The sequence below is a fragment of the Palaemon carinicauda genome, chromosome 24 (genome assembly GCF_036898095.1).
Source record: "Palaemon carinicauda isolate YSFRI2023 chromosome 24, ASM3689809v2, whole genome shotgun sequence".
NCBI lineage: Eukaryota > Metazoa > Arthropoda > Malacostraca > Decapoda > Palaemonidae > Palaemon > Palaemon carinicauda.
Window position 1 is genome coordinate 97,543,321 of NC_090748.1, and position 18,295 is coordinate 97,561,615.

The 18,295-nt window shown below is 43.1% G+C and overlaps 1 protein-coding gene across 1 annotated transcript in view; it reads left to right on the forward strand.

Annotated features, from left to right (window-relative positions):
• The window catches only part of LOC137618227 (FYVE and coiled-coil domain-containing protein 1), a 220,024-nt gene that overhangs the window by 26,029 nt on the left and 175,700 nt on the right, over window positions 1-18,295 (forward strand). The window contains exon 6 of the mRNA XM_068348357.1: window positions 3,748-3,820. Coding sequence (XP_068204458.1) covers window positions 3,748-3,820 — 73 coding nt within the window. The remainder of the gene's footprint in view (window positions 1-3,747; window positions 3,821-18,295) is intronic.

Sequence of the window (18,295 nt, forward strand, 5' to 3'; positions counted from 1 at the left end):
GCTTTTTTGATTAGTTTTGGATTAATTGTTGACGACTTTGATAGATTTTGGATTCCCCCCTTGGCTAATTCAAGATGTCTGACCATTCTCAAGTCCCTAAGTACAGGCAGTGTAGCGCTAGGGACTGTTCTAGGCGTCTTCCGAAGGCCTCTATAGATCCTCACACCGTTTGTTCCAATTGTAGGGGTAAATCCTGTCAATTGGAAGATCGATGTGAGGAATGCGCTGGGCTTTCGGAATTCTATTTTAATGAATTCCTTAAGAATGCACGTAGGCTAGAGAAGAATAGGATCAGGAGGAGTTCGTCTCGCTCTTTTGATTTTTCCTCTCCCCATGCCCCTCAACCTATTCCTTCCCCTGTAGTGGTGACTCCCGACCCTGCTACTAGTGCTCAACCCTCGATGGCGGACATGATGCGTGCCATTCAGGCTCTTGGTGACAGAGTGGAGTCATTAGCTAATGACCGGAATCAACTTTTGGCCGATGTCAAAGAGTTGAAAGAGAAAAGTGCAGTGGGAAGTGTAGTGAGTGCAAGTGCGGTGAAAAGTGTCAGTGTCAGTGTTACGCATGAGGGTGCATCTGTTCGTGCCAGTCGTCCTCCCAGTCCGGGACCTCTTGCAAGCTCCCAAGCCCAGGGGAGAAGCAATGTCGAAGGACCAAAGGGTTCGACAGGCCTTGATCAGCGTACGGATGTACCCTCAGTGGTTGCGGACGTATCTTGCAGAGATCGTCCCATCCACAAACAGACGAGTGAGCCCATTCATTCCTCGTCTGTGGAAGAAGTTTCTAGGAAGAAACGTTGGACCAAGGTCTCACGACCTCTCAAGCGCAAGGTCCCTTCCGAGCGAGTCCAACGGCCCAGGTGTAGCCACTGGGTCAGTTCGGACTCGCCGCAGTCTTCCGAAGACTGCACACCTCCCAAGAGAGGTAGAGTGGTTCCGCAGCAGGCAATCACTCCGTCTGTTGCCGCACCAACCACGGTAGACCCTAAGTGGTCTATGCTGCAGACTATGCAGTCTCAGCTTGCTTCCTTCATGCAGGAGTATCGTGCTGAGAAGGTTGACACTGCACCTGTTAACCTACAACCTGCCACGGTTGTGCGCTCAGCAGATACTGCGGCTGCCTGCTCCCACACTCCGCCTGTGAGAGCTCCACCACCGATGCGCAGTCGACCCTGCCAGACGCATGTTGACGTTAGCCGACATGCGGCACCCTCCGTTGACATGCGTGAGCTACCGCATCAGCAGTGGGAAGGTGCTGTCAAGCTGCCGTGTTTTGACGCAATGCGGCAGTCTCCGCAACCCACGGCAGTCCCTCCCACGCACCAGCATTCCGCTTTTGTTGTTGCCAGCTCTCAGACTGACCAGCAGCGGCATGATGTTGGATCCAGTGCAGCTACGCATGCACCCGTGCTGCCGGATTCAGCCGTTCAGCTTTCTTCTCCACCTTTGCCGCTTCCTCCTCAGCATTCGGATGAAGGAGTATCTGATGACGACGAAGCTGCGCATTTGGACGATCCGCACTCCGACATAGAAGAACCCAAGTCTACGCCTCCCTCCTTAGACTTTAGGAAAGTCCTTGCCCTGTTTAGGGAGTTGTATCCGGACCAGTTTGTGTCTGCAACCCCGCGCTCACCTCCCTCTGAGTTCGCTTTAGGCATGCAGTCAGCAGCTCCTGCCTTTACGAAACTCGTACTCGCGCGCTCATCCAAGAGAGCTTTAAGGGTACTGGGAGAGTGGTTGCAGTCCAAGAAGCAACTTGGGAAGACAGCCTTCATCTTTCCACCTACCAAGCTTGCTTCCAAATCTAGCGTCTGGTATGCCACGGGAGAAGAACCCGGCTTGGGAGTTCCTGCCTCTGCCCAGGGCGACTTCTCAAGTCTGGTTGACTCTCCCCGCAGGCTGGCTATGAGACGCTCCAAGATTTGCTGGACCTTTTCGGACATGGACCATCTGTTGAAGGGAGTTTTTCGTGCTTTTGAGATCTTCAACTTCCTGGACTGGTGTTTGGGAGCGTTAAGCAGAAAGACCTCCCCTTCGGATAAGGACTCTGCCATGCTTATCATGTCATGCATGGACAAAGCCATTCGGGATGGGTCTGGCGAGCTTGCGGCTTCGTACGTGTCCGGAGTGCTTAAGAAGCGAGATCACCTTTGCTCCTTCTTGTCTGCGGGGATCACACCATGCCAGAAGTCGGAGTTGATGTTTGCTCCGCTTTCCAAGTGTCTCTTTCCGGAAGAGCTGATCAAGGGGATGGCGGCCTCGTTGATCCAGAAGGATACCCATGACCTGGTGGCTTCTTCCGCACGTAAAGTCACAGCTTTACCTTCCGTGCCTAGACCTAGGATGGACACACCAGCGTCTAGGTTCATCCCGCCCTTTCGTGGCAGAACCTCCAGCAGAGGAGGTACCCGTGCCGACAGTCAACGTGGCAAAAAGAAGAAGGGTTCCAAGTCCTCAAAAGGCAGAATCTGACTGCCTACCTCTCCAGACAGCAGTGGGAGCCAGGCTCAAGAACTACTGGCAGGCTTGGGAGAACAGAGGTGCAGACGCTCAGTCTGTGAAGTTGCTAAGAGAGGGGTACAGGATTCCGTTCTTGCGCAATCCCCCTCTAGCAACTACTCCCATCAACCTCTCTCCCAACTACAAAGAGGAGGACAAGAGGCTAGCTTTACAGCAAGAGGTGTCTCTCTTGCTACAAAAGGGAGCGGTAGTCATAGTCCGGGACCATAAATCCCCGGGCTTCTACAACCGTCTCTTCTTAGTAGCGAAGAAGACAGGAGGGTGGAGACCGGTGCTGGACGTCAGTGCTCTCAATGCTTTTGTCACCAAGCAGACGTTCACCATGGAGACGACGAAGTCGGTGCTAGCATCGGTCAGGAAGGAAGACTGGATGGTCTCGTTGGACCTAAAAGACGCGTACTTTCACGTCCCCGTCCATCCAGACTCCCAACCTTTCCTAAGGTTCGTCTTTGGAAAGGTCGTTTACCAGTTCCAAGCCCTGTGCTTTGGCCTAAGCACGGCACCTCTAGTGTTTACCAAACTGATGAGGAATATTGCCAAATTCCTGCATTTGGCAGACATCAGAGCCTCCCTCTATTTGGACGACTGGCTTTTAAGAGCTCCGTCAAGTCGTCGCTGTCTGGAGAATCTCAAATGGACTATGGATCTGACCAAGGAATTGGGTCTCCTGGTCAATATAGAGAAGTCCCAACTCGTCCCATACCAAACTATTGTCTATCTAGGTATGGAGATTCAGAGTTGACCTTTTCGGGCTTTTCCGTCGGCCCCCAGAATCAGTCAAGCCCAAGAATGCATCCAGAGCATGCTGAGAAGGAACCGATGTTCAGTCAGGCAGTGGATGAGTCTAACAGGGACGCTTATAGATTTTGACTGGGTCCTTGGCAGCATTTGAAATTTTGTATTGAATAACATGTGTTTTACTCTTAACAAGCCTCCCGTTTTAAATTTTCTTATGTATAAAATTTGGCATTATGTAATTCTTATATTTGATCTCATAATCAATGGCTACATAATTTTATCAAATTATAATTTGTGACATTATCAAACGTGTGAGGGATAATCCTTGCTTACTTGATGTGCAGTACGTAGATAAAGGGTAGAATGTTCTCATATAGGAGGAAAACTGCTGAACTCTTGTCTCCTAATTGATAGATATGTCTCCATAATGTTCATAATTCATATACTCTTGCTATATTACTATTAGACAAAAATTTTATATCCCCAGGCCAGGGTCATCAGCATGGCGAGCTCCGAGTCGCACTGTATCAATGTCATCTTTATCTTCCTTTTCATCACAGGTGAGTAGAGTTAGTCAGTTTTAAGACATTTTTAGTTGTACATTGTATCTGTTAATTACTGAACCTACACATTGAGTCATTTGGTTGATGTTAATTTTTGGGAACATAGATTAGGCTGGACATAGTAAAGCCTGACATTGTTGTAGGCTTTGTCTTCTAACTTTACAGTTACTGAATTTAGAAAAAATTAGTTTAATTCAGAAGTACCATACCTTTTCATAGAGGTCACAGTGCTAGCGTATACTGACTTATAGTTTTAAAATCCCTATGTGCTAAAAAAAATGACAAGTACGGTATTCAAATTTTTACAGCTCACTAATAACATGTTTTTAATTGCTTAATGTTAGTTTACCATGACAGTGCACTTGTGTTTGAGAATTTGTATCGAGTCTACTGTATAGTAAACTGTAGGATTGGATGACCCACCTCTCTCCATCCTATCCTAATATTTAAGATTGTTTCTTACCCTCGTGCACGCTCTGTGCTGTATGAAACTCGCCCTCTGATCGGATCTTTCGAGGTCAGTTAGTGATTGTGAACCTGGTGTAACAGCCATCACTTTTTCATTAGTTGCAAGTGAACGGTTCTAAAAAAAACGATCTCCATCATAGTACTGTAGGCCGATAGTGGAATCGTTCACAAAACGGGTATCGCTTATCATTATTTTTTTTTTTTTTTTTGTCTATCACAGTCTATAGAAACTGGTGGTTTATAGTGTGGGTTTCAGGGTTACATCCAGATTTGGCGTCAATGACCTTCGATGTCAGGATGCCAGAGAACGTCAAATCAATCAATCAATCAATCAATTAATCCAATTTCCATAGGAGTCCATCACTTTCTTCACTCTATATGCTGTTTCAAGTAGCATGCTCTTTTGCACAAGTCCTGGGGCTATATTGGCTCCTACCTTCTCAAGATTCCTTTTCAAAGATTTTGGGTATAGTCCCTAGTTCTCCTATGCTTATGGTACCACTTCTACCTACATATTCCATAGCCTTCTCAGTTCAGTTTGTAGAGTTTGGTACTTTTCTATTATTTCTCTCCCCTTATCTTCCTTTCTTAAATCCCACGGTACTGCAACATATATGAGTGATACTTTTTATTATTATTATTATTATTATTATTATTATTATTATAATTATTGTTATTTTTATTATTATTATTATTATTATTATTATTATTATTATTTTTTCAATATTTAACTTAGCCGGTGATTATATAAGCTGCAACTCTGTTGCTCGACAGAAAACTCTACGTTAAAAATCCGCCAGCGATCGCTATGCAGGTAGGGGGTGTACTTCAACAGCGCCATCTGTCGTGCAGGTACTCAGTACTCAATGTAAACAAAGAACTCAATTTTCTCTCTGTCGGGCTACCGGCAAGACCTACTAATTCGCTGTTGCTAACTGGATTTGTTTTCACAACTATTGGTGAAGTACACTATTCTAGTTTTGAGCTTTCACTATGCAGGTGTTTTATCTTCATCTCAAAACTTGAACTCGTTTTGGATAGACTTAATTATGGTGACAAAGAGAGTATGGACTTTCTTTCACTTTTAAATGGCCGACCCTTCCCTTAGACAGAAGTGTGTTTAGGCTTTTAGTAATTATCTTATCACGTTATAGATTTTCCTCTATATATTTTATATCTCTCCGCCTTTATTAGGCCTCTTCGATTAACTTTCCATTTTTTATAAACATATAAAATAAATTTTAATGCTTTGTTTATATAGACCTTTCCTGAGAGTAGGCGGTCCTAACTTGGAAACCGAAGTTAATCAACATTGAGCCCTTTATATCGTCTTTAGCTTTTAAAGGATTTAAAACTTTTTAAATGTAATATTTTATGAAAGAATTTCTTTGATAGTCTTCGTACTGTTTTCAAAGATGAACTAACGTTTAGTTTTTTATGCTACGCAGTTGTTGACGTTCAGGACGTTCAACATGCGCTCTATCGTTACGATAGAGAGAGAGTGTATCACGGTTTCACTTTGCAGTAAGAGTAAATCGATTCTGACGTTTTGTTCATTCTTTCTTAGCTTTAATGTTTTAAATTCTAATTTAAAGGAACTTTTTATTTGAAAAACCTTTCAGTTTTTTCCTTTAGTCAAATAACATGTATTTTTGACGATATATAATTGGGCTCTTCTCTTAGGTGCGAAATCAAGAGAGAAAGAGAGAGAGAGATAGAGACGGAGGGAGAGAGAGGAGAGAAAACGTTCCGTTCAAGCGGGTAACGTTGTTCTCGTGTTACTCTCGTCCCTAGTCTCTGTACGGGGAGGAAGGATAAAACGTTTTTAGGTTTTTATTCTCGTCCCCAGGCTATGTGCGGTGAGAGATTGAAAACGTAGTTATATGAACTAGTGTTTAGTCTCTTTCCCAGCCACTGATTTTTCTTTTTATCTTAAAATATGTTTTCTGTTTTTTGCTGGTATTATGAGCTTGCATTATACGACTAATTTCGCAATTACTACCTTTTAATGAAGGGTAGAAATAAGTGCAAAACAGAAAATCGAAGTGATAAAGTGATATGCGCAAAGTGTTACAGTGTTGCGTCCGAGGCGCAAAGTGTTACAGTGTTGCGTCCGAGGGTTCGTCTGTTCGTGCCTGTCGTTCACCTAGTCCGGGACCTCTTGCAAGCTCCCAAGCCCAGGGGAGAAGTAATGTCAAAAGACTTATGGGTTCGAGAGGCCTTGACCAACGAACAGACGTTTTCCCTCTATGGTATCGGGTGTTTCTTACCAAGATCTCCCCTACCATAAGACGAGAGAGACGTTGTTTCTCCTCACCATCCGTAGGCTTTTCGCATAAGAAACCTGTCACAAGGTTTCGAAGCCCTTAAGCGAAAGTCAGTCCTTTCAGGACAGGTCCAGCGTCCTGGTTACAGCCATTAGGACAGCTCTGACCCTATGCAGTCATCGGATAACTGCTCGCCGCCTAACAAAAGCGTAACACAGACTCCGAAAGTCTTTTTTTGTAGGCAAAGTGTTGCGGTCACAGACGTTACCCTCGTCTATTACCACAACCATTTCCGTTGATCCTTAAGGGGTTGTATGGCAAAACATGCAGTATATGCTTGCCTCCCTTATGGAAGACTATTCTGCCGATTAGTCCGTTGAGTCTAGCCGTTTATCTCATCGATATCCTGGCTTTCAGCCAACCTAACGTTCCTTTGTGCTTACTGTTGACGTTGGCGTAGCTTAGTCACGTCAGTCAGGTTGTTTAGAACCACACTCGATGCGGTCTCGTGTGGTTTTTCAGCCGCATTTGGACGTTAGGCCACTGGCTGATGCTCCTGTTGACGTTCTAGACGTTCACTAACAATCGGAGTTGACTTGTTTTGACGCTGTGCGTCAACCTCCGCATTCTAGAGTTGTTTTGACTGCTCAGTCTAGGCAGTCAAAGCAGTCTCGAGTGGACGCTGTACGTCCTCACGCACCTGTTGTGGTTGACAGTTCAGTTGTTGACAGTTCACAGACTGTCAAGCAGTTACATGACGTTGCGTTCTGGTCCGCTACTAATGCACCAGTGAGAGACTCAGCTTTTATCGGACAAGGTTCCTGTAGATGAGGAAGTTGCTGTTCTCCCTCCTACTGATATTCCCTTGAGGACTCTGTCAGATGGAGAGGAGCCTTAAGCTGCTTAGCCTCCTATGGACTTTAATTAAATCATGATGATTTTTTTAAGGATCTTCGTCCGGATCTTGTAACTGCTGCTCCTCGTTCGCCTAAACGTCAGAGCTTACACTAGGCCTAGCTACTTCGAAGCCGTTGTTTTTAAGCTAGTGCTCTCTCGCTCTCCTAGAGAGCGTTACGTTGGCTAGGCGACTGGTTTTTCACCAGGAGGAGTTTGGGGGATACAGCCTTTGCTTTCCCTTCTTTTAAACTGGTTTATAGAGCGAGAGTCTGATATGACACGAGAGAAGTTCTCGGCTTGGGAGTTCATGCCTCTGCCCAGATAGACTTCTCAATTCTGGTAGACTCTCCCTGGCGCCTAGCCAGGAGACGCTCCAAGTTGTTTACAGGTCAACTTCTCAGCTGTTGTCGAGCCTTTGAAGTTTTGCTGTACTATTATGTCACGCATAACAAGGCTTTCAGGGATGGTAAACGGTTCCGCCTCAGTCGCTAACCCCGTCTGTTGCCACACCTGCTCCCGTAGACCCTAAATGGGCTTTGCTGCAAGACATGCAGTCCAAGCTTGCGTCCTTGATAGAGGACTTAAATGCGGAGAAGAACCTTCTGGCCAACAACCTTCCAACCGGTCGGTTGTGCGCCCTGTTGACGCTGAGGTAACCTACTCGCGTCTGCCAGTTGAGGTGGTTCCTCCACCGATGCGACCCAGTGTGGGTTGCCAGCCGCACGTTGACGTTAAGCGACGCTCGGAGGTGGTTGTTGACGTTCAGGACGTTCAACAACCAGCAGAGGTGACTTGTTGTGACGCAGTGCGTCAACCTCAGCAACCCGGTAGGGTGTTGACTGCACAACCCAGACGGTCTAGACAGTTTCGGGTTGACGCTGTGCTTCCTCGCGCACCCATGGTTGTTGACAGTTCACAGACTGTGCAGCAGTTCCATGATATTGCGTCCGGCTCCGTCACGCATCCACCAGTGCGACCGGATTCAGCGAGTCAGACGTTGCCCACTCCGTTGCCGTTTCCTCATCAGTTTCGGATGAGGAACCCTCTGATGAGGACGTTGCTGAACAAGACGATCAGCCCCCAGCCCTGCTATCCATCCAGAAGATGCTGAAGAAGGAACGCTGCTCAGTCAGGCTGTGGATGAGTCTGGTAGGGACGCTGTCATCCGTGGATCAATTTGTGTCACTAGGAAGACTACACCTCCGTCCTCTTCTATACCATCTAGCTTTTCACTGGAAAAAGGACAAGACGCTAGAAGCGGTCTCGATCCCGGTTTCCGAAAAGATGAAGTCTTTTCTGACTTGGTGAAAGGACTATATCAACCTAAGAGAGGGTCTTCCCCTGACTGTTCAGACTCCCAACCACGTTCTCTTCTCGGACGCATCGGACGTAGGCTGGGGTGCGACATTAGACGGTCGGGAATGCTCGGGAATATGGAACTCGAGTCAAAGGACAATGCATTTCAACTGCAAGGAGCTACTGGCAGTACGTCTGGCCTGGAAAAGCTTCAGGTCTCTCCTTCAAGGCAAAGTGGTGGAGGTGAACTCGGACAACACCACGGCTTTGGCGTACATCTCCAAGCAAGGAGGGACCTACTCTCTGACGTTGTACGAGATCGCAAGGGACCTCCTCACCTGGTCAAAAGGTCTAGACATATCACTAGTAACGAGGTTCATCCAAGGCAACTTGAATGTCATGGCAGATTGTCTCAGTCGGAAGGGACAAATAATTCCAACAGAATGGACCCTCCACAAGGATGTATGCAAGAGACTTTGGGCCACCTGGGGCCAGCCAACCATAGATCTCTTCGAAACCTCGATGACCAAGAGGCTCCCAATATTTTGCTCACCAATCCCGGACCCAGCAGCAGTTCATATAGATGCCTTTCTCCTAGATTGGTCACATCTAGATCTATATGCATTCCCTCCGTTCAAGATTGTCAACAAGGTACTGCAGAAGTTCGCCTCTCACGAAGGGACAAGGTTGACGCTAGTTGCTTCCCTCTGGCCCGCGAGAGAATGGTTCACCGAGGTACTTCGATGGCTAGTAGACGTTCCCAGAACACTTCCCCTAAGGGTGGACCTTCTACGTCAGCCACACGTAAAGAAGGTACACCAAGGCCTCCACGCTCTTCGTCTGACTGCCTTCAGACTATCGAAAGACTCTCGAGAGCTAGAGGCTTTTCGAAGGAGGCAGCCAGAGCGATTGCTAGAGCAAGGAGAACATTCACCCTTAGAGTCTACCAATCGAAGTGGGAAATCTTCCGAAACTGGTGCAAGTCAGTATCCGTATCCTCGACCAGTACCTCTGTAACTCAAATAGCTGACTTCCTCTTATATCTGAGGAAAGAACGATCTCTTTCAGCTCCCACTATCAAGGGTTACAGAAGCATGTTGGCATCAGTCTTCCGTCACAGAGGCTTAGATCTTTCCAACAATAAAGATCTACAGGACCTCCTTAAGTCTTTTGAGACCACGAAGGAGCGTCGTTTGGTTACACCTGGTTGGAATTTAGACGTGGTACTAAGATTCCTTATGTCAGACAGGTTCGAACCGCTACAATCAGCCTCCCTGAAAGATCTCACCTTAAAGACTCTTTTCCTGGTATGCTTAGCCACAGCTAAAAGAGTCAGTGAGATTCATGCCTTCAGCAAGAACATCGGATTCTCATCCGAAACGGCTACATGTTCTACAACTTGGTTTTCTAGCCAAAAACGAGCTGCCTTCTCGGTCTTGGCCAATATCGTTCGATATTCCAAACTTATCGTATGGTTGGAAATGAACTAGAAAGAGTCTTATGCCCTGTAAGAGCTCTTAAGTTCTATTTAAAACGAACTAAACCTTTACGAGGCCCGTCTGAAGCTTTATGGTGTTCAGTTAAGAAACCATCTTTGCCTATATCAAAGAATGCTTTATCCTATTTTATCAGACTGTTAATACGAGAAGCTCATTCCCATCTGAATGAGGAAGACCAAGCTTTGCTGAAGGTAAGGACACACGAAGTTAGAGCTGTCGCAACTTCCGTGGCCTTTAAACAAAATAGATCTCTGCAAAGTATAATCGACGCAACCTATTGGAAAAGCAAGTCAGTGTTCGCGTCTTTTTATCTTAAGAATGTCCAGTCTCTTTACGAGAACTGCTACACTCTGGGACCATTCGTAGCAACGAGTGCAGTAGTGGGTGAGGGCTCAACCACTACAATTCCCTAATTCCATAACCTTTTTAATCTTTCTCTTGAAATGTTTTATTATTGTTTTTGGGTTGTCCGGAAGGCTAAGAAGCCTTTCGCATCCTACTTGATTTGGCGGGTGGTCAAAGTCATTTCTTGAGAAGCGCCTAGATTAGAGGTTTTGATGAGGTCCTGTTGTATGGGTTGCAACCCTTGATACTTCAGCTCCTAGGGGTCGCTCAGCATCCTAAGAGGATCGCGAGGCTCCGTAAGGAAGACGTACTTAAAAAGGCAGAGTAATTGTTCAAGTCGACTTCCTTACCAGGTACTTATTTATTTTAAGTTTGTTATTTTGATAACTGCTAAAATGAAATAAAAAATCCTTAGCTCATAATAATGTAAACATTTATTGCTGGTCTCTACCCACCCCCCTGGGTGTGAATCAGCTTATATAATCACCGGCTAAGTTAAATATTGAAAAATGTTATTTTTATAATAAAATAAATTTTTGAATATACTTACCCGGTGATTATATATTAAAGGACCCTCCCTTCCTCCCCAATAGAGACGCAGTGGACCGAGGAGAAAATTGAGTTCTTTGTTTACATTGAGTACTGAGTACCTGCACGACAGATGGCGCTGTTGAAGTACACCCCCTACCTGCATAGCGATCGCTGGCGGATTTTTAACGTAGAGTTTTCTGTCGAGCAACAGAGTTGCAGCTTATATAATCACCGGGTAAGTATATTCAAAAATTTATTTTATTATAAAAATAACATATTATTATCATCTAAGCTACAACCCTAGTTGGAAAAGCAGGATGATAAAAGCCTATATCATTATTACTACTATCTAAGCTACAATCCTAGTTGGAAAATCAGGATGCTATAAGCCCAAGGGCTACAACAGGGAAAAATAGCCTGGTGAGGAAAGGAAATAAAGAAATCAGTAAACTACAAGAGAAATAATGAACAATTCATATAGAATATTTTAAGAATAGTAATAGCATTAGAATAGACCTTTCATAAATAAACAGGACTTATGTCACCCTGTTTAACATAAAATCATTTGCTACAAGTTTGAACTTTTGAGTTCCACCAATTCAACTGCCTAATTAGGAAGATTGTTCCATAATTCGGTTACAACTGGAATAAAGCTTCTAGAATACTGTTTAGTATTGAGCCTTATGATGAAGAAGGCATGGCTATTAGAATTAGCTGAATATCTTGTATTATGAGCAGGATGGTGCTGTCTGGGAAGATCTAAATGCAAAGGATGGTCAGTGTTATGAAAAATCTTATCAACTTGCATAAATGACTAACTAAATGACATTACCAGAGATTAATATCTATATCAAGAATAAGAAATTTAATAGACTGTAAGTTCTTGTCCAGCAAATTAACATGATGCTCAGTTGCTGAAGATCAGACAGGAGAACAATACTCAAAACAAGGTAGAATGAAAGAAGTAAAACACTTTTTCAGAATAGATTGATCAACAAAAATCTTGAAAGACTCTCAATACGCCAAATTTTTTGTGCAATTGATGAAAAAACAGACCAAATGTGTTTCTCAAAAGTAAATTTACTATCGAGAATCACACCTGAAATTTTAAAAGAGTCGTATAGAGTTTAAAGAAACATTGCTAATGCTGAGATCCAGTTTTTGAGGAGCCACTGTCCCCGACCTACTTACAACTGTACTTTGAGTTTTGTTAGGATTCAACTTCATGCCCCACAATTAGCACCTTGCACTAATTTTAGTTAGATCTCTATTAAGAGATTCAGCAATCCTAGATTTACATTCAGAAGATGTAATGGAAGCAAAGAGAATAACTTCATCTGCATATGCAACGAGCTTGTTTTCTAGGCCAAGCCACATATCATGTGTGTGTAGTATGAAAAGTAATTGGCCAAGAATACTACCTTGAGAAATACCAGATATCACATTCCTATACTCACTATGAGGCCCATCAACAACAACTTTTTGCGATCTATTACCTAAAAATACAAGAACGATGCTAAGAAAAGACCTACATACTCCAAATGTTTGAATTCGAAAACAAGGGTCTCATGATTAACAAGGTCAAAGCTAAAATAAAGGCTAATCTTGACCAAAATCAAGGGATTTCTGTGCAGCATTGGAGAGTGTAAGAAGAGCATCTCATGCTCCAAGGTCTTACGAAAGCCAAATTGCAAACAAAAGAACAGATGATTACCTTCAGCATTCTACCCCATACGTTGTTAAGATTCCTGTTGTAATGTAGGAAAAATGGCCTGATCCTTAGGAAGCTGCTTTCCCTCTTCTGGCGGTAGTATTGTCTCTCATCCTTGGCCGATACCTTTGGGGTTGGTCGAACGGCTGTGAGCCCGATATGATAATCTTGTATTAGATGCAGGTGTATTGTCTAGGCGGGGACCTAATACTGCACCATTCTTGCCATGAATGGGAGCCATTTATCTCCATCAGAAGTGAGTAGATGAGCTCATCCACTAACTGATTCCTTCTGGGTCTATTAGGCAGAGTGGGAGCCTGGTGTGACAGCTACGGCTGCGGCATTGAGTTGATTGGTCTCCCAAAAAAATTCAAATCCAGTGATGATGAAAAGGTCTGGATTTTTGTAACAGCTAAAGATTTATAAAGCACAAATAAAAACTTAAGATCCGAATAGTATTTTTAATCCATATTAACAAAATCTGTTTAAAGGTGAACCATTTCACCTATAGTTATTTATGTATATATATATATGTATATATATATATATATATATATATATATATATATATATATATATATATATATATATATATATATATATATATATATACATACATACATACATACATACATACATACATACATACATACATACATATCTATATAAATATCAAGTATATATATTTTTATATATTGAGCCTATAAAACATATATATAATATATATATATATATATATATACATACAGTATTACATATTAAGCATTACATATTTTTTTAAATGTCTTCTAGATCATTTTTTCGTTGTCATGGGTCTACCTTTTTTTTTCTTTTTTTTTTTTTTTTGCTGACATTTGTGTTGTTATTGAGTGGCATTTTTTGTTGTTAATTCTCTTGACTAGTAGCAATATTAGGAGCGTTAAAGGCAGCAGTAAAAGTAGCAATTACTCTGTCGTCGTAAGGCGATGGAGATACATTCTTTTTTCTTCTTCCTCTTTCTCCTTTTCTTCTTTCCTCTCCTCCTCCTCCTCCACTTTCTTCTTTTTCTTCTTCTTCTTCTTCTTCCCTCTCCTGTTCGTCTTCTTCCCTCTCCTCCTCCCCCCTTTCTTCTTCCCCTCCTTATCCTCCTCATTCTTCTTCATCTTCTTTTTCCCCGCCTCCTCCTCCTCCTCCTCGTCCTCCTCCTCCTCCTCCTCTTTCTTTTTCATCTTCTTCTTCCCCTCCTCATCTTCTTCCCTCTCCTCTTCGTCTTCTTCCCTCTCCTCCTCCCCCTCTTTCTTCTTCATCTTCTTCTCCCCTCTCCTCCTCCTCATTCTTCACCATCTTCTTCTTCCCTCTCCTCCTCCCCCTCTTTCTTCTTCATCATCATCTTCCCTCTCATCCTCCTCATTCTTCTTCATCTTCTTTTTCCCCGCCTCCTCCTCCTCCTCCTCCTCCTCCTCTTTCTTCTTCATCTTCTTCCCTCTCCTCCTCCTCTTCTTCCCTCTTCTACTCCTCTTTCTTTTTCATCATCTTCTTCCCTCTCCTCCTGCTCCTCTTTCTTCTTCATCTTCTTCTTTCCTCTCCTCCTCCTCCTCCTCCTCCTCCTTCTTCTTCTTCCTCCTTCTTCTTCTTCTCTCATCTGCGGCATAACTTACACAACATAAATAGAGCTAGCCACTCCCCGAACAAAAGTATGTGGTCCCATGGCGATAAACACATAAATAAAAGCTAAAAGAAAAAAAAAACAATCCCATGTGTTTTTCGTCATTTGGAAACGATCTCTAGACTCAGATGACTGCCTCAGTTGTGGTGGAAAACTTTTAAGGTAATTACCCTAGTTTGAGGTAATTTCCATAGTTTCAAGGTAATTCTAAGGAAATTTGAATTATTTTAAGGTAATCTAAGGTAAAAAGCAGCAGCAATTTAAGGTAATGGCCAAATGGCACATGCTCGAGTTTAAATCCTTGGTGGAAGCTTCCTCTCATACCTGTCATTCAATGTCACGTCGTAATAAATGACATTCTTTATTTTTTCATTTGTCATTCTCGAGTGGTTTCTCTCTCTCTTTTGCGTCGTTGGCACCGGGAAATGACGCAGTAAATGACGCAGGGGATGTTCGCCGCAGAATCAGTTTGAGATGTAGAAGTACCTGTGACTATAGGTGGTTTCCTCAGTAGGGGTTTAGTACAGTTTAAAAGCCGCTCATGAATGGTAGAGGTAAGGGACATTGATATTGCCCTATCAAGCAGGACAATGCCCAAGAGATTGACCATATATATATATATATATATATATATATATATATATATATATATATATATATATATATATATGATCAGCGGCCAAGCCCCCTCTCCACCCAAGCTAGGACTAAGGAGGGCCAGGCAATGGTTGCTGATGACTCAGCAGATAGACCTATAGGCTCCCCTTAACCCCCCATCCTTCGCTCATATGGTGAGGTTGCAATACCAAAAGAACTAACGAGTTTGAGCGGGACTCGAACCCCAGTCTGGCGATCACCAGTCAGGGACGTTACTACATAGGCCACCACAGCCTTCATTAATTTAGGCAGCTTTATATTGTAGCTGGCAACGCTGGGTTTAGCAAAAAAGAAACTGTTGGCAACGCTGCTTGTAAAACAAAATTGCTAAGCTTGTAATCACGTGATCAGAAGCATCTTTATTAATTTTACGAAGCGCTATATAGAAAGAAAAATTATATAGTTAACACGACTTTATAGTATTAATAGATCTACTTTTGATCACGGGTTTACAAAGTCAGTGACACTTTTTATAGGCAGCGTTGCCAACTGTTAATCTTTGCTAAACACATTGTTACCTTCTACAATGTACAGCTGTTAGACGTCTCATTATTATTATTATTATTATCACTACTACTACTTCTTGCTAAGCTACAACCCTAGTTGGAAAAATTGGATGCTATAGGCCCAGGGGCTCCAACAGGGAAAATAGCCCAGTGAGGAAAATACACAAGGAAAAATAAAATATTTTGATAACAATAACATTAAAATAATTATTTACAGTATAAACTATAAGATTTTAATAAAACACGAGGAAGCGAAATAAGATAGAACAATGTGCCCAAGTGTACCCTCAACCAAGAGAACTCTACCCCAAGACAGGGGAAGACCATGGTACAGAGGCTATGACACTGCCCTAGACTAGAGAACAATGCTGCTGACCATAGCTAAAGAGTCTCTTGTACCCTTACCAAGAGGAAAGTGGCCACTGAACAATTACAGTGCAATAGTTAACCCCTTGGGTGAAGATGAATTCTTTGGTAATCTCAAGTGTTGTCAGGTGTGTGAGGACAGAGGGGAATCTGTAAAGAATAGGCCAGACTATTCGGTGTATGTGCAGACAAAAGGAAAATGATTTGTAACCAGAGAGAAGGATCCAATGTAGTGCTGTCTGGCCAGTAAGGATCTGATAACTCTCTAGTGGTAGTGTCTCAACGGGTGGCTGATGCCCTGGCCAACCATGAATTGTACTGGAATTAATGACGCCAACTGTACCTTCAGTGCAGCTTATGCGGTGAACTGTAGGAGTTTCTTTGGGGCACTAGCTACGCTTACATTACATCCTTCTACTTCATCTCGGTTTTTGCTTCCTTTTTTCCATCTTGTGGTTCAACTTATCCTAACTTTTACTTCGTAACTTTACTGCTAGCTTTTCCCCTAGTTGCCCTAGGCCGATGATAGGCCTCACAGGCCCCTGCACCGAGCTGCGTAGTTTAAAATTCTTAAATTCAATAGATCGTTTTAAACACCATTGTTGGCGACGCTTTTGAGCGAGAACCGTTGTAATTTATTTATTCGTTTATTTATTTATTTTTTTTTTTTTGCGTCTTTGGCTTCGATGGATTATTCAGGTCTAAGTCATTGCCGAAGCGGTAATAGTATAAATAGCCATAACAGGAGCAGTTTAGGCTAAATCCTTACTGGCGCATTTTATGCGAAAACTTCTTTCCGCTGCAGTTCATGTTGAAATGCATTAATGGCGCATTTTATAGGAAAAAAAAAAAGAAAAAAAAAGACGAATGCAGTTCATGCTAAAAACTTCTTTCCGGCGCAGTTTATGCAAGAATCTCTTCCGGCGCAGTTTATGTAAAAACCCTTTTCCGGCACAATTCATGCTAAAACCCCTTTCCAGGGCAGTTCATTCAATAACCCTGTTCTGGCGCAGTTCATGCAACAATCCTTTTTTTGAGCAGTTCATGTAACAACCCTTTTCTGGTGCAGTTCATGCAACAACCTTTTTTCTGGCACAATTCATGTAATAACCCTTTTCTGGCGCAATATATTAAAAACCCCCATTCCCGCGCAGTTCATGCAACAACCCCTTTCTGTCGCAGTTCATGCAACAACCCTTCTCTGGTGCAGTTCATCCAACAACCCCTTTCCAAGTAGTTCATGTAACAATCCTTTTCCGGTGCAGTTCATGCAACGACCCTTTTCTGGCTCAGTTCATGCAACAACCCCTTTTCGGTGCATCTCATGCAACGACCCTTTTCCTGCGCAGTTCATGCAACAGCCCTTTTCCAATGCAGTTCATGCAACAACCGTTTTTTTGGCACAGTTCATGCAACGACCCTTTTCCGGCTCATTTCATGCAATGAGATACTACCGCTAGAGAGTTATGGGGTCCTTTGACTGGCCAGACAATACTACTTTGGATGTTCATCTCTGGTTACGGTTCACTTTCCCTTTGCCTACACATACCTCGAATAGTCTGGTCTATTCTTTACAGATTCTCCTCTCTCCTCATACACCTGACAACACTGAGATTACTAAACAATTTTTCTTCATCCAAGTGGTTAACTTCTGCACTGTATTCTGTGGCTACTTTCCTCTTGGTAAGGGTAGGAGAGACTCTTTAGGTGTGGTAAGCAGCTCTTCTAGGATAAGGACACTCCAAAATCAAACCAGTGTTCCCTAGTCTTGGGTAGTGCCATAGCCTCTGTACCATGGTCTTCCACTGTCTTGGGTTGGAGTTCTCTTGCTTGAGGGTACACTCAGGGCACGCTATTCTATCTAATATCTCTCTTTCTTGTTTTGTTATAATTTTTATAGTTTATATAGGAAATATTTATTTTAATGTTGTTGCTGTTCTTAAAATATTTTATTTTTCCTTTTTTCCTTTCCTCACTGAGCTATTTTCCCTGTTGGGGCTCCTGGGCTTATAGCATCCTACTTTTCCAACTAGGGCTGTAGCTTAGCAAGTAATAATAATAATAATAATAATAATAATAATAATGACCTCTTTCCGATGTAGTTTATACTAAAACTCCTATCCGATTCAGATTAAGTAAAAGTAGGTAGCAGTTTAGAAAGCACTGGCAGTAGAAGAAGTAGAAATACTTTAACCTCTCACAGAGGGACATGGTTGAACAGGAGAGGTCGTTAAGGGTCGCGGGTAACACGTAAACAATGCTATTTGGCTTGTCATTTATCCGC